This window comes from Cololabis saira, chromosome 11 (genome assembly GCF_033807715.1).
Source record: "Cololabis saira isolate AMF1-May2022 chromosome 11, fColSai1.1, whole genome shotgun sequence".
NCBI classification, from domain to species: domain Eukaryota; kingdom Metazoa; phylum Chordata; class Actinopteri; order Beloniformes; family Belonidae; genus Cololabis; species Cololabis saira.
In genome coordinates this window covers 2,414,723-2,430,729 of record NC_084597.1, presented here as the reverse complement: position 1 = coordinate 2,430,729, position 16,007 = coordinate 2,414,723, and the positions used below count along the sequence as shown (strand labels likewise).

The 16,007-nt window shown below is 39.7% G+C and overlaps 1 protein-coding gene across 1 annotated transcript; it reads right to left on the bottom strand.

Moving 5' to 3' along the window:
* Window positions 1-97: 97 nt before the first annotated feature.
* Window positions 98-15,125, bottom strand: LOC133454846 (nuclear apoptosis-inducing factor 1-like). The gene is made up of 4 exons (XM_061733569.1): window positions 14,716-15,125; window positions 14,610-14,646; window positions 9,814-9,882; window positions 98-1,278 (listed from the first exon to the last, which is right to left on the bottom strand). Exons 1-4 carry the CDS (start codon window positions 15,058-15,060, stop codon window positions 842-844), a joined length of 888 nt encoding a protein of 295 aa, XP_061589553.1. The 5' UTR covers window positions 15,061-15,125; the 3' UTR covers window positions 98-841.
* Window positions 15,126-16,007: the final 882 nt, after the last annotated feature.

The following is a 16,007-nucleotide window of genomic DNA, read 5'->3' as shown; positions in this document are numbered from 1 at the left end:
AAAAACTAATTATTATTTTCAGGTCCTCCAAGCTACAAGTTTACATGAATCCATTATCCCTCCAGAAGTCACTTAAGCCGGAAGTAAACACACTTTTTTATTACCCAGAAGCCCCGGCTACAACACAGAAATAACATTCTCTCTCCACAAAGAGAGACAGATAAACGGAAGGATGAGTTCAGGGTCTGTAGGAAAAAGCTCCAGCTTCCTGCAGGGCTGAAAAAAGGCAGACGTGTTCAAGGACAGTAGGAAACTTTGGGCTGTCCTGAGGCGCCCCCCTCCTGGGCCCGCCGGCGGAAAAAAAGTCAAAATTCTGACTTTAATCCAAAAAGTCTGACTTTTATCCCAGAATTCCGACTTTAATTTAGGCTTTTTTCTCGACATTTCAACTTTTTTAATCGACATTCCGACTTTCGTCCATCTTTAGTCCCAGAATCCCGACTTTAATTTAGACTTTTTTCTCGAAAATCTGACTTTTTTCCTCAACATTCCGACTTTTTTTCTCGAAATTCAGAATTTTATCTCGACATTTCCAGTTTTTTCTCTCGACATTTCCACTTTTTTCTCGACATTTCGACTTTTTTCTCTCGACATTTCCACTTTTTTCTCAAAATTCCGACTTTTTTTCTCAACATTCCGACTTTTTCTCAACATTCCGACTTTTTTCTCAACATTCCGACTTTTTTCTCAAAATTCCAACTTTTTTCTCGCCAACTTTTTTCTCAAAATTCCGACTTTTTTCTTGACATTTTGCTTTTTTTCTCGACATCCCAAAATTCCGACTTTTGTCCGACTTTAGTCCCAGAATCCCGACCCCGGTAGAGTCCAGAACCCCCCGGGTCTAGGGCGTCTCGGGCCGGCCGGCTCCAGGCTCCGCCCCCGCGGCGTCTCGGGCCCCGGGCCCCGCCCCCGCCGCCAGGAAGCCCCGTAGCTCCCTTAGCGCGGGCCGTAGCGCCGCCACCAGCGCCAGCAGCGCGGCCTGCGCCCCCTCCAGGGCCCGGGCCTGCCGCTCCTGGGCCCGGGCCTGGCTCTCCTGGGCCCGCCGGCCGGCCAGCAGCTGCCGGTTTCCGGCCTCCAGGTGCAGCGCCAGCTGCCGCAGGTGCGCGTTGGTGAGCCGCTGCTCCTGCAGCAGGCGCGCCGAGTTCAGGGCGATGCGGCTGCGCAGCTCCTGCGGCCGTGGCGGCGGCGGAGGGGGAGGCGGGTCGGGGGGGGACGAGGTGGTGGTGGTGCAAAACTCCACCACGCCGCCGTCCTCCAGGCCGTGGAAGGAGGTCTCTGCTGGAAATATACACAAATACACATATATAAATAAATACATATAATAATCAGAGCTGGTAGAGGAGCCAAAAACTGTACTCAAGTAAAAGTACTGTTACTTCAGAATAATATGACTCAAGTAGAAGTAAAAAGTAGTCATCCAAATAATTCCCGATTAAAAGTAAAAAAGTACTTGGTGAAAAAACTACTCAAGTACTGAGTAACTGTTGAGTAACGTCTGATTTATTTTTTTAACAACCATTCAAACAGACAAAAGTACAAAATAATCATCTTCAGGCAAATTAAAGCAATAAAATAATAAAATAAAATAAATTGAAAAAAAATAGCTTACATTAAAATAATTTTAAAGTAAATTCAAGTACTTTAATAAATAATAAAATTAATAAAATAATAACATAAAAAAATAAATTAAGCACAAGTAGCACAAAATGTCCAGCCTTTGTACTTTTCTTTTTTAACCAGGCAGAACTAGAACAACATGAACTCATAGAAACTCTGTGTGTGTTTGAGTCTGTGTAAATGTGACAAAACATGCAAAAACAAACATTTTTCCCAAAGAATCACCCAGTGATGTCATGAGATTGACACGTACGTGGATAAAAGGGATAAAAGAAAAGTAACAGCTCAACGTAGCCTAATGTAGCGGAGTAAGAGGAACAGTTTCTTCTTCACAAATCTACTCAAGTAAAAGTAAAAAGTATAGTGATTCAAAACTACTCCTAAAAGTACAACATTTCCCAAAACTTACTCAAGTAAATGTAACAAAGTAAATGTAACTCGTTACTACCCAACTCTGATAATAATTAGAGCTGCAAGCAGCGATGAACGGGCCCTGGCGCAAGCAATTTTCACCAATGAAGGTCAAGGACTCAAAACTGAGTCCGATGACACCACCATGACTCTTTATATCAAACCATTCAAAAGTTATGGCAGAAAGTAGGAACTATCAACCAATCAGATGAAGGGTGGGCGTGCTTTTTGGCGTCTAGCGTCGCCACGGTAACACTTTTGACTGAGAAAAGTAATGCGCGTAGTCACAGGATGGAGACACACATTTTGATGTATAACACACCTGGGTGCACGTTACGGTTCGGGCTGAATTAACTGACGAAGGAATGGCATAAATTGCGCCAAAATGACACGATTAATTCAAAATGGCCGACTTCCTGTTGGGTTCCGGCCTTGGCGCCAAGAGACTTTTCTTTAAGTTGCGACATGATACAGGTGTGTACCGATTTTCGTGCATGTACGTCAAACCGTATTGTGGGGCTCGAGGCACAAAGTTTTCTAGGGGGCGCTGTTGAGCCGTTAGGCCACGCCCATTAATGCAAACCATTAAATATCAAATTTTTCACCAGGACTGGCTTGGTGATAAATTTGGTGACTTTTGTGGCACGTTTAGGGGGAAAAAAGGCTCTCATTTAGTCGGAAAAACAAGGATAAAAAAAAAAAAACTCCTAAAGATACAACAGGGCCTTTGCACTGTCAGTGCTCGGGCCCTAATAATAACAATTACAATAATGATGATAATAATAATAACTAGACAATTTCCTCGCAGAAATTTCGTGAGTGCCACGGCGGGCTGCTGCACATTTGTGTACATTATTGCATTTTGCAAGCAATAAAGGTGAAGGACTCACATATCGGCCAATCAGAAAAAGGGGCGGGGCTAATTTGCACCAATGAAGGTCAAGGACTCGATGCCGAGTCTTATGACACCACCCATGACTCTCTATCCAACCAACATCAAAGTGTGCGTCTCCATCCTGCGACTACGCTCATTACTTTTCTCTTTCTCTTTCTCATATCTATCTCTGTTGGATAGATATGATTTAAACCAACTATGTTGGTTTAAATCATATCTATCTGACAGGTTCCAGTTTGTTCATGTACATGAGGTTTCTTCAGAACAGTCGAGGGTCTGTTATGGTGTTCCGCAGGGTTCAGTGCTAGGGCCAATCTTGTTCAGTTTATACATGCAGCCGTTGGGAAGTATAATCCAGAATCACGGCATACACTCATTGCTATGCTGATGATACGCAGCTCTATTTGTCTATGAAGCCGGATGAAACAGAACCGTTGGTTAAACTTCAGGCATGTCTTAGGGACATCAAGGACTGGATGTCCAGAAATTTCCTGCTTCTAAATTCAGATAAAACAGAGGTTATCATTCTTGGTCCAGAGCATCTTAGGAAGGGATTAGATGGTGTTGCGATGGCTTCCAGTGCAACTGTGAGAAACCTTGGTGTTGTTTTCGATCAGGATTTGTCGTTTAAACCATATGTCAATCAGGTTTGTAAAATAGCGTTTTTCCATCTCCGTAATATTGCAAAAATTAGGAAAATCCTCTCGCAGAGGGATGCAGAAAAACTCGTTCATGCGTTTGTATCTTCTAGACTGGATTACTGTAATGTGTTGTTAGCAGGATATCCAAGTAATTTTCTGAATAGGCTCCAGCTGATCCAGAATGCAGCAGCACGAATACTGACAGGAATCAGCAGGAGAGACCAAGTCTCTCCAGTGTTAGCATCGCTCCATTGGCTACCTGTAAGATTCAGAATTCAATTTAAAATTTTATTACTTGCATATAAAGCCCAAAACGGCTTAGCTCCGCAGTATTTACAAGATTTGATAGTGCCTTATGTTCCTGGCAGAGCTCTCCGCTCCCAGGGTGCAGGTTTACTCGTAGTTCCTAGAGTATCTAAATGTAGATTTGGAGGGCGGGCGTTCTGCTATCAGGCACCACTACTATGGAACCAACTTCCAATCTGGGTTAAGGAGGCTGACAGCACCTCCACCTTTAAAACTAAACTTAAAACATTTCTGTTTAGTAAAGCCTATAGTTAGTGTTTAGTAAACCTCTAGCTGGTGTTGGTAAATCTCTAGGTAGTGTAAACTCTAGTGTGTTAGAGTCAGTAGTCATAGTTGCAGCTATAGAACAAAACTATAATAGTTAGTCTCAAATATAGCTTCGCGGTAGATATGCTGCTATAGACCTATGCTGCAGGGGGCACCAACATGATCCGCTGGGCGGTGCCTCTCACCCTTCTTCTCCTCTCCTTTTCCCTGCCTCTCTTCTCCATTACCATTTTTATTTATTATAAATATCTCATAGCTATCATTTTTGTCCATCGTTCCTGTAGTTCCTTGTGCCGGCCCCCCTTTTTTCTCTTTTGTGCATGTTTGCAGGCTGGAGCCTCGGGAGCTGCGTCCTGGCCTGTGTTCCCGGCCCTCCCCCCCATCCCCGGTCATCCCGTTGCTGCTTCCACCTGCCTACGTGGATGTCTGCTGTTGCTGCTTCCGCCTGCCTGCACCCCCTCCTCTGGTCATCCCGCTGCTGCTTCCACCTGCCTGCTGTGTGCTGTTGACGTCCCTGACTCCCCCAGTTTGGCCTTCGTCAGGAGGGTCCCCCCTTATGAGCCTGGTCCTGCTCAAGGTTTCTTCCCTCCTAAAGGGGAGTTTTTCCTTGCCACTCTTTGGCTTAAGGCTTTTCTCCCACTATGGGAGTTTTTACCTGCCATTGTTTATATAATAATTGCTTGGGGGTTTATGTTTATGTTTATGTTCATGTTCTAGATCTCTGGAAAGCGTCTAGAGACAACATCTGTTGTATTAGACGCTATATAAATAAAATTGAATTGAATTGAACTATAACATATCGGCCAATCAGAAGAAGGGCCGGGGCTAATTTGTATATATAATATACAAATGTATATATTTATATATACAATAATACTAATATATATATATATATATATATATATATATATATATATATATATATATATATATATATATATATCCCCCATGAACCTGTTCCCAGCAGGACTGGTGATCATCTAAGGTCAAAAGGTCAGGGTTCAGATTTCTCCATTTTCCAGGTTAAAGTATATGAAGTCTGTACTGACTCGGTCATGTGACCAGTTCTGGCTCAGGCCACGTTTACACGTAGCCGGGTATTTACAAAAACGGATATTTTCCCCTCTGTGTTTTCAAAAATATCCTCCTTTACACGAACCCGGATAAATATCTGTTAAGGTGCTATGACCAGCCAAACCTGCAGGGGGCAGTGTAACGAGAAGCGTAAAGTCATGCAAGCTAATCGGAATCCTGGAAAAAAACATCAACAAATGACACGTGTGAAGCCTGAATAATATGGTTCCGCGTTAAATCGACGGCGTAGCCTACGTACGGTGGCGTCGCCACGTACCCTACACCGTAGGCTCTGCGTTGGTGTAACGCAGAACCATAAATCAGCCTGGACTGCAGTTACTTCCAAGATGAACGAGAGTCTTTGGTTTGGAGTGATAGAGAAGTGGAGTTACTTTTAAGTGTGACTTTAGAATATAAAACAGGTAAAATACAAGAAAATATTGACGGTGGCCAAACAAATTGTAAACACAGGTCGCACAAATGATGCTGGTGATGTTTCTGTTGCATAATGTGACGTTCTGAGCCTAAATCCTCGTTTTCCTCCGTTTTCCTCCATTTTCCTCCGTTTACAAGCAAACGTGAAAAGTGAGAGTTTTTGAAAATCTCGACTTTGGCCGGAGTTTTCAGAAATGATCGTTTTTGGGGGCTTTGAACTCCGTTTTTGTGTAAACGAACGGCCAAAACGCATGAAAACGCCACCGTTTTTGCTCCGTGTAAACGGGGCCTCAGTCTAATCACTCAGCAGCTGAGCTCTGGTTGCCCCGGCAACAAGAACCTCGAAATGAGGAAGGTTCCGGACTGGCTGTTAGAAAACCCCAGCTTTTGCCTTGTGACAAGTTCTCAAATAACTCAGATTTGTGAGAAAACCATAGCTCCTAGCAGAAAAACAAAGACATCGTGAGAGACACAGAACCCGGCAGATTCTGACAATCTTAATTTTATTCAGATATTCCTTAAAATGTGTTAGTAACGGCAGTTCGAAAACAAAGTGAGATTTTTTTGAAGAAAACTTTTGATTACATTGCAGTGAATGGGGACTGAGGCAGGAATTGGAGCAGCTTTATCCCCCCCTGTTTAAATTTAGTGCATACCCCGCCTGTGAAAGTCACACTTTATGAATCCTAACATCTATGTCTACATTCTGACCAAAAATTATCTTTCTAGCTTTCACGGTTCGGCCGTGAGCTCGAGTTACAAAGAAAAATTAAGGTCAATTTTTTACTGTCTCTGCCACTCTAAAAAATTAGAGCTACACTCTAGATTTGACAAAAAGTGATTTCCAGTCCTCGCTTGAGCGCTCATATCTTGAAAAGTGTACATTTTAGGAAAAAACAGTTTCAGGTTTGGAGAGAGAAGAGAAGTTTTCCTCCGTTTTGAAGTTTGAATGACAGTTCTACGCGCAAGTATGAGAATTTGGTTTTTTTTCGAACATCCTTCCACCCACAGTGTGACATTCTGCCCCATTCACTTACATGGGAAAATCTCCCCATTAGTTTGGAAATTTGGAAATGTTTTTGCACTTCGTGCAAAAACTATTTGTGGGATCGCTCTGAAAATCCACAGGACTGTAGGTAAATTCAGGGCCTACAACTTTCTAAATCGGTTCAGAATTTTTCGAGTAACGGTGTTCTCCCAATGCATTCCGGATGGCGCTAAAAGCGCACGTTTTTGCACGTTGCGCATAAACGTGCACGCCAATCGCTAATAAAAGTCATAGCACACGATTCCTGAAAAAAAATGAATAAGTTGAATAACTAGACAATTTCCTCGCAGACATTTCGAGAGTGCCACGGCGGGCTGCTGCACATTTGTGTACATTTTACAAGCAATAAATGTGAAGGACTCAATACCGAGTCCAATGACACCACCCATGACTCTCTATGTCAAACCATTCAAAAGTTATTGGACTATAACATATTGGCCAATCAGAAGAAGGGGCGGGGCTAATTTGCACCAATGAAGGTCCAGGACTCGATACTCAATCATTCATTCATTCATTCATTACCAGCTCCAACATTCATTCATTCATTACTTCATTCATTACTTCATTACCAACTTCAGCATTCATTCATTCATTCATTACCAGCTTCATTAATTAATTCATTCATTACCAGCTTCATCATTCATTCAATCATTACCAGTGTCATTCATTCATTCATTCATTGCCAGCTTCAGCATTCATTCATTCATTTATTCATTCATTACCAGCTCCAGCATTCATTCATTCATTCATTTATTCATTACCAACTTCAGCATTCATCCATTCATTCATTACCAGCTTCATTCATTCATTCATTCATTCATTCATTCATTCAATCATTCATCCATCCATTCATTACCAGCTTCAGCATTCATTCATTCATTACCAGCTTCAGCTTTCATTCATTCATTCATTCATTCATTCATTCATTCATTCATTCATCCATTCCCAGCTTCAGCAGTCATTAATTCATTCATTACCAGCTTCAGCATTAATTCATTCATGCTTTCATTCATTCATTCATTACCAGTATATATATATATATATATATATATATATATATATATATATATATATATAGTTTACTTATATACACACATGTCCACTTTGCATTTGTATATATAATATACAAATGTATATATTTATATATACAATAATACTAATACTAATATATATATATATATATATATATATATATATATATATATATATATATATACACACATACCATGAACCTGTTCCCAGCAGGACTGGGGATCTCTAAGGTCAAAAGGTCAGGGTTCAGATTTCTCAATTTTCCAGGTAAAGTATATGAAGTCTGTACTGACTGGGTCATGTGACCAGTTCTGAATCAGTGTAATCAGTCAACAGCTGAGCTCTGGTTGCTAGGGGCAACAACAACCTGAAAAAAAAGGTTCAGAAGCCTACTACTGTATACAGAGGGAGAGGGAATGACTCAGCTATATTTTCGGTTGTGACAAACCTCAAATCACTCCACTTTGTGATCAAACCGTAGCTCTTAGCGGAAAAATGAAAACATCGTGAGAGACGGAGAACCCAGAAGATTCTGTCCATCTTATTTTTATTCAGATATTCCTTAAAATGTGTTAGTAACGGCAGTTCGAAAACAAAAATGAGATTTTTTTTAAGAAAACTTTTTTTTACATTGCAGTCAATGGAGACCGTGGCAGGAATTGGCGTGTCTGTTGGCCCCCCCGTTCAAATTTTGTGCACACCACGCCTGTCAAAGTCACATTATATGAATCCCAACACCTATGTCTACATTCTGACCAAAAATTATCTTTCTAGCTTTTACGGTTTGGCCGTGAGCTCGAGTTACAAATAAAAATTATGTTCATTTTTTGAATGTTTCCTCACTCTAATCAATTAGAACCTCACTGTAGATTTGACAAAAAAGTGATTTCCAGTCCTCGCTTGAGCGCTCATATCTTGAAAAGTGTACATTTTAGGAAAAAACAGTTCCAGGTTCAGAGAGAGAAGAGAAGTTTTCCTCCATTTTGAAGTTTGAATGACATTTCTACGTGCAAGTATGAGAAAGATACGTGACTCAGAAAAAAGGTGAATTTCATCTTTTTTCTCCCATCCGCTTTGAATGGCGCCATAGAAGTACATGAGAAAATAGTTCCCCATTAGTTTGGAAATTTGGAAATGTTTTTGCACTTCGTGCAAAAACTATTTATGCCATCGCTCTGAAAATCCACATGACTGTAGTTAAATTCAGGGCCCACAACTTTCTAAATCGGTTCATAATTTTTCGAGTAACGGTGTGCGAGTGGTGAGGCCCCAAAGTTCTCCCAATGCATTCCGGATGGGTTTTAGCGCGCACGTTTGTGCACGTTGCGCAAAAACGTGCACGCCAATTGCTTATAAAAGTCATAGCACACGATTCCCGATTCATTCGCACGTTTCTACGTTTTTACCTTTCGCGTTTTCTCAAAGCTGTAGGAGGAGTAGCGAACCGAAATCTGTCTGGAAAATGAGGAATAATAAACCCGCAGAATAACAATAGCACTATTGCACTATTTTGCTGAGAAAAGTATTGCATTTCGAGCCACGATGGCTCCACATGTGTCGATGTGTGGGTGCACGTTCCGGTTCAGGCTACGTTAACGGATAGGTTTTTTTTTTCACCATGGTAAAAAAAACCCATCCGAATGAATGGGGCCGTTTGGCCTGGATTTTGACATAAAATTTCCTTAAATCACAGCTTCATGAAATTTGAATATGTTAAAGTCCACAGCGTGCCGAGTCAGGGAACATTTGTACGATGTCTCTACGATAACTTGTTGCCTAGCAACAAGGGTCCAAAGTCAAATAGAAAAAAAAAGAAAAAGAAAGGTAAATATCGCGAAAACTATAATAATCGGCATAAATGAGGTTGTACGGTCTGTTAGTGCCAATCAGGCCGAGTGTTTTAAAGTTTGAACAAGAATTTTATTTCATAACGTTCCAGCTCCGCCGGAGTCCTACTCGCACGTCCGGTTCCTTCGCTGCTAACGATGCTACTTAGGGAACATTACGGAAACCACCCGTAACCCTCTGCTGGAAAACTCTCGTGTTTTATCTGCTGATCAACTAAAGGAAGAGGAAGAAAGTCTTACCGTGGAGAGATTTAGCTTCCACACAGACGTTATCCGGAACACAGACGTTATCCGGACCGGCCGGGAGAGCTGGACAACACACAGGAACAATTACAGAGTTACAATCACGCAGAGAACAATTCCTGTTCATTTATTTGATTATATTTTATATTTATTCTGTTCCTTTCTTTTTTCATTTATTTTATTTTTATTCTATCTATTTTTTTTATTTTATTCTATTTTCTGTTTTTCTATTTTAAATTTTATTGTATTCAAATTTTCTTTATTCTTGTTTGTATTTTATTTGATTTATTTGATTTTTCTTTTTTTATACTCTTGAGTACTCTCAAGTCGAAATGTCGAGAAAAAAGTCGAAATGTCAAGAAAAAAGTCCAAATGTCGAGAAAAAAGTCGAAATGTTGAGAATAAAGTCAAAATTTTGTGAATAAAGTTGAAATGTTGAAAAAAAGCATTAATCTCGACATTTCAACTTTTTTCTCGAAGTGCACAATAAAAAAAATCTTCCCCTCAAATATTTTTTCTCCTGCATGGCTCTGATACTCTTCTGGAATTTATGCTCTTTATTATATTTTTCTTTTATTTTGTATTATTTTATATTTTTAGTTTTATTTTATGTCATTCCTGTGGGGTTTTTTTGGCTAAAATTGTATTTTAATTTAATTCAAATTATTTATTTATTTCTGCCCCATTCCCGCCTTTCTTTCTTTCCTCTTATGTTGTACATTTTCTCTTTTCATTATATATTTGCTCTTTTTATTGCACCAATCACCACAACAAATACCTTGTGTGTGTTTAACAAACTTGGCATTAAACTTATTTCTGGTTCTGATTCTTTCTACAAGCCAGGTGCTTTGCGCATGCCGTCCCTGATATTTTCTATTATTGTTTTATTTTATTATTATTTTATAATTGTATTTTTTTAGAATTTGATTTTATTATTTTTCTATTTTATTTTACTGTTATATTATAATTTTATGTCATATTATAACTTTATCATTTTAATTACCATTTTTTTAATAATAATTTCTTTTACAATTTTTTAGAATCATATTTTTATAATTTATTATTTTATTATATTTCTACTTTTTTAGAATTTTATTTCATTGTTTTTCTAATTGACTAGTATAATTCGATTTTTATTTTATAATTTTTTACTACTATTTTTATTTTTTTTACTATTTTCTATGACCATATTATTATATAGTCATAATTAGTTGTAACCATTGTTACTGCCGTTTAATAATCTGTACTTCTGTCTAAATTCTGTCTTAATTTAAATCATTTATTTATTTTTGCCCCATTCCCGCCTTTCTTTTTTCCTCTTATGTTGTACATTTTCTCTTTTCATTAATATCTCGTGGCCACAAGATAATCAATGCGTGGCCACGAGATAATTAATGCATGGCCACGAGATATTAACTTTTGGCCGCATATTATTTTGAAAAAAATTAAATAATGCGTGGCCACGAGTTAATATCTCGTGGCCACGCATTAATAACTCGGGCCACGCATTAATATCTCGTGGCCACGAGTTAATATTTTGTGGCCACGAGATATTAACTCGTGGCCACGCATTAATAACTCGTGGCCACGCATTAATAACTCGTGGCCATGCATTAATATCTTGGGCCACGAGATAATCAATGCGTGGCCACGAGATATTAATGCGTGGCCACGCATTATTTTGAAAAAAATAAAATAATGCGTGACCACGCATTAATAACTCGTGGCCACGCATTAATAACTCGTGGCCACGAGTTAATATCTTGTGGCCACGAGATAATTAATGCGTGGCCACGAGATATTAACTCGTGGCCACGTATTAATAACTCGTGGCCACGAGTTAATATCTTGTGGCCACGAGATATTAACTCGTGGCCACGCATTAATAACTCGTGGTCACGAGTTAATATCTTGTGGCCACGAGATATTAACTCGTGGCCACGAGATATTAACTTGTGGCCACGCATTATTTTGAAAAACATTAAATAATGCGTGGCCACGAGTTAATATCTCGTGGCCACGAGTTAATATCTCGTGGCCACGAGATAATCAATGCGTGGCCACAAGATAATCTATGCGTGGCCACAAGATATTAACTTGTGGCCGCGCATTATTCTGAAAAAAATTAAATAATGCGTGGCCACGAGTTAATATCTCGCGGCCACGCATTAATTATCTCGTGGCCACGCATTAATAACTCGTGGCCACAAGTTAATATCTTGTGACCACGAGATAATATCTCGTGACCACGAGTTATTAACTTAACTCGTGGCCACGCATTATTTTGAAAAAAATTAAATAATAAATAAATAAATTAAATAACTCGTGGCCACGCATTAATAACTCACGGCCACAAGTTAATATCTTGTGGCCACGACATAATCAATGCGTGGCCACGAGTTATTAACTTAACTCGTGGCCACGAGTTATTAACTTAACTCGTGGCCACGAGTTAATATCTCGTGGCCATGAGTTAATATCTCGTGGCCACGAGATATTAATGCATGGCCACGAGATATTAACTCGTGGCCACGACATATTAACTTGTGGCCACGCATTAAAAACTCGTGGCCACAAGTTAATATCTCGTGGCCACGAGATAATCAATGCGTGGCCACGAGATAATTCATGCGTGGCCACGAGATATTAACTTGTTGCCACGCATTAAAAACTTGTGGCCACGAGTTAATATCTCGTGGCCACGAGATAATCAATGCGTGGCCACGAGATATTAACTTATGGCCACTCATTTTTTTGAAAAAAATTAAATAATGCGTGGCCACGAGATATTAACTTGTGGCCACGCATTAATAACTCGTGGCCACGCATTATTTTGAAAAAAATTAAATAATAAATAAATAAATTAAATAACTCGTGGCCACGCATTAATAACTCACGGCCACAAGTTAATATCTTGTGGCCACGACATAATCAATGCGTGGCCACGAGTTATTAACTTAACTCGTGGCCACGAGTTATTAACTTAACTCGTGGCCACGAGTTAATATCTCGTGGCCATGAGTTAATATCTCGTGGCCACGAGATATTAATGCATGGCCACGAGATATTAACTCGTGGCCACGACATATTAACTTGTGGCCACGCATTAAAAACTCGTGGCCACAAGTTAATATCTCGTGGCCACGAGATAATCAATGCGTGGCCACGAGATAATTCATGCGTGGCCACGAGATATTAACTTGTTGCCACGCATTAAAAACTTGTGGCCACGAGTTAATATCTCGTGGCCACGAGATAATCAATGCGTGGCCACGAGATATTAACTTGTGGCCACGCATTAAAAACTCGTGGCCACAAGTTAATATCTCGTGGCCACGAGATAATCAATGCGTGGCCACGAGATAATTCATGCGTGGCCACGAGATATTAACTTGTTGCCACGCATTAAAAACTTGTGGCCACGAGTTAATATCTCGTGGCCACGAGATAATCAATGCGTGGCCACGAGATATTAACTTATGGCCACTCATTTTTTTGAAAAAAATTAAATAATGCGTGGCCACGAGATATTAACTTGTGGCCACGCATTAATAACTCGTGGCCACGCATTATTTTGAAAAAAATTAAATAATAAATAAATAAATTAAATAACTCGTGGCCACGCATTAATAACTCACGGCCACAAGTTAATATCTTGTGGCCACGACATAATCAATGCGTGGCCACGAGTTATTAACTTAACTCGTGGCCACGAGTTATTAACTTAACTCGTGGCCACGAGTTAATATCTCGTGGCCATGAGTTAATATCTCGTGGCCACGAGATATTAATGCATGGCCACGAGATATTAACTCGTGGCCACGACATATTAACTTGTGGCCACGCATTAAAAACTCGTGGCCACAAGTTAATATCTCGTGGCCACGAGATAATCAATGCGTGGCCACGAGATAATTCATGCGTGGCCACGAGATATTAACTTGTTGCCACGCATTAAAAACTTGTGGCCACGAGTTAATATCTCGTGGCCACGAGATAATCAATGCGTGGCCACGAGATATTAACTTATGGCCACTCATTTTTTTGAAAAAAATTAAATAATGCGTGGCCACGAGATATTAACTTGTGGCCACGCATTAATAACTCGTGGCCACGCATTAATAACTCGTGGCCATGCATTAATATCTTGGGCCACGAGATAATCAATGCGTGGCCACGAGATATTAACTTGTGGCCACGCATTATTTTGAAAAAAATAAAATACTGCGTGACCACGCATTAATAACTCGTGGCCACGCATTAATAACTCGTGGCCACGAGTTAATATCTTGTGACCACGAGATATTAACTCGTGGCCACGCATTAATAACTCGTGGCCACGAGATATTAACTTGTGGCCACAAGTTAATATCTTGTGGCCACGACATAATCAATGCGTGGCCACGAGTTATTAACTTAATAAAATACTGCGTGACCACGCATTAATAACTCGTGGCCACGCATTAATAACTCGTGGCCACAAGTTAATATCTCGTGGCCACGAGATAATTAATGCGTGGCCACGAGATATTAACTCGTGGCCACGTATTGATAACTCGTGGCCACGAGTTAATATCTTGTGGCCACGAGATATTAACTTGTGGCCACGAGTTATTAATGCGTGGCCACGAGTTATTAATGTGTGGCCACAAGTTATTTTGAAAAAAATAATAATAATGCGTGGCCACGCATTATTTAATTTTTTTCAAATGTCACCAGAGGGGCTCCGTATATTTGTGTTTAACAAACGTGGCATTAAACTTATTTCTTCTTTGCGCATGCGCGTCCCTCACCGTCGTCCAGCTCCTCCTCGTCCCCAGGCCCCGCCCCCTCCTCATCAGGCCCCGCCCCCTCGTCCCCAGGCCCCGCCCCCTCCTCATCAGGCCCCGCCCCCAGCACCTGCCCCTCCCCCAGCAGGTTGCAGATCCGCTGCTGCGGCGCGCTGAGCACCACGGGGACGGCGTGCGCATGCGCCGCCGCGGCGCGGGCCGCGCCGACGCGCCTGCGCACTTCCGTCTTCATGTCCGACCACTTCTTCTTCAGCTCGGGCAGCGCGCGCGGGCACGTGGTGACCGCGTTCACGCGCGCCAAGATGGCGGCCCACGCGCCGCGCTTGCGCGCATGCGTGACGCCCGCGTTGTAGTGCGCGAGCAGCGCGTGCTTGTGCCGCTCGATCTCGTCCACGAGAATCTCGACCTCGCGCTCCGAGAAGTTCATCTTGCGCTTCTTGGCGGCCGTCGCCATGGCAACGCGGGGGGTTAACGTAAATGTTGCTGCTGCGTTTGTTACGCAGCCGCTTCGAGAATCCCAGTCCTTCTTCCTGCGTAGGAAGCCCCGCCCACTGGTGACGTCACACTTCCTGTTGCTGAGTCTGTTTTTAAATGTATTTCATTCATTTTTTTTATTTGGTTTTATTGTTTCATTTTTTTGTTTTTATTTTACTTTTTATTGTTGTTAATGTTATTTTTTCATTGTATTTTATTCGATTTTTATTTTATTATATTCTATTATTTGTTGTAGTTTTCTTATTTTGTTTCTATCTTATTTTGTTTTTATCTTTTATTTCAATTTATATATATATATATATATATATATATATATATATATATATATATATATATATATATACTTTATTTTTTTATATATATATATTTTCTTTTATTCATATTTTTATTCTATTTTTGTTTTATTTTATGTTTTAATTTATCTATATATTTTGCTTTTATACATTTTATTGTATTCAAATTGTATTCTATTTTTCTTTGTATTTTATTATATTCTATTATGTTTATATGTTATATTTTATTTCAATTCATTCTTTTTTTATTTTATATTTGATTTATTTTGTGTTATTTTTGTTTTATTTATTTATATACTTTATTTACTTATATATATATATTCTTTTTCTCATCTTATTGTAATTTTATTTGGTTGAATTGTATTTGATTTTTGCTTTTATATAATGGCATAATACAGGACTGTCTCAGATTTCATTCATTTTTTTGTTTTGTTTTATTGTATTTTCAATATATTGTATTCTATTTTTATTTAACTTTTTATTGTTTCATTTTTATTGATATTTTTATTCTATTTTTGTTTTATTTTATTTTTTGATTTATCTATATATTTTGCTTATATACATTTTATTGTATTCAAATTGTATTCTATTTTTCTTTGTATTTTCTTATATT

Excerpts from the sequence above, each read along its gene's own strand:
- LOC133454846 (XM_061733569.1), bottom strand. The coding sequence starts at position 15,060 with ATGGCGACGGCCGCCAAGAAGCGCAAGATGAACTTCTCGGAGCGCGAG. Across the intron at positions 9,883-14,609 it reads CGAGGAGGAGCTGGACGACG|CTCTCCCGGCCGGTCCGGAT; the intron begins GTGAGGGACGCG and ends TGTGTTGTCCAG. Across the intron at positions 1,279-9,813 it reads GGAAGCTAAATCTCTCCACG|CAGAGACCTCCTTCCACGGC; the intron begins GTAAGACTTTCT and ends GTATATTTCCAG.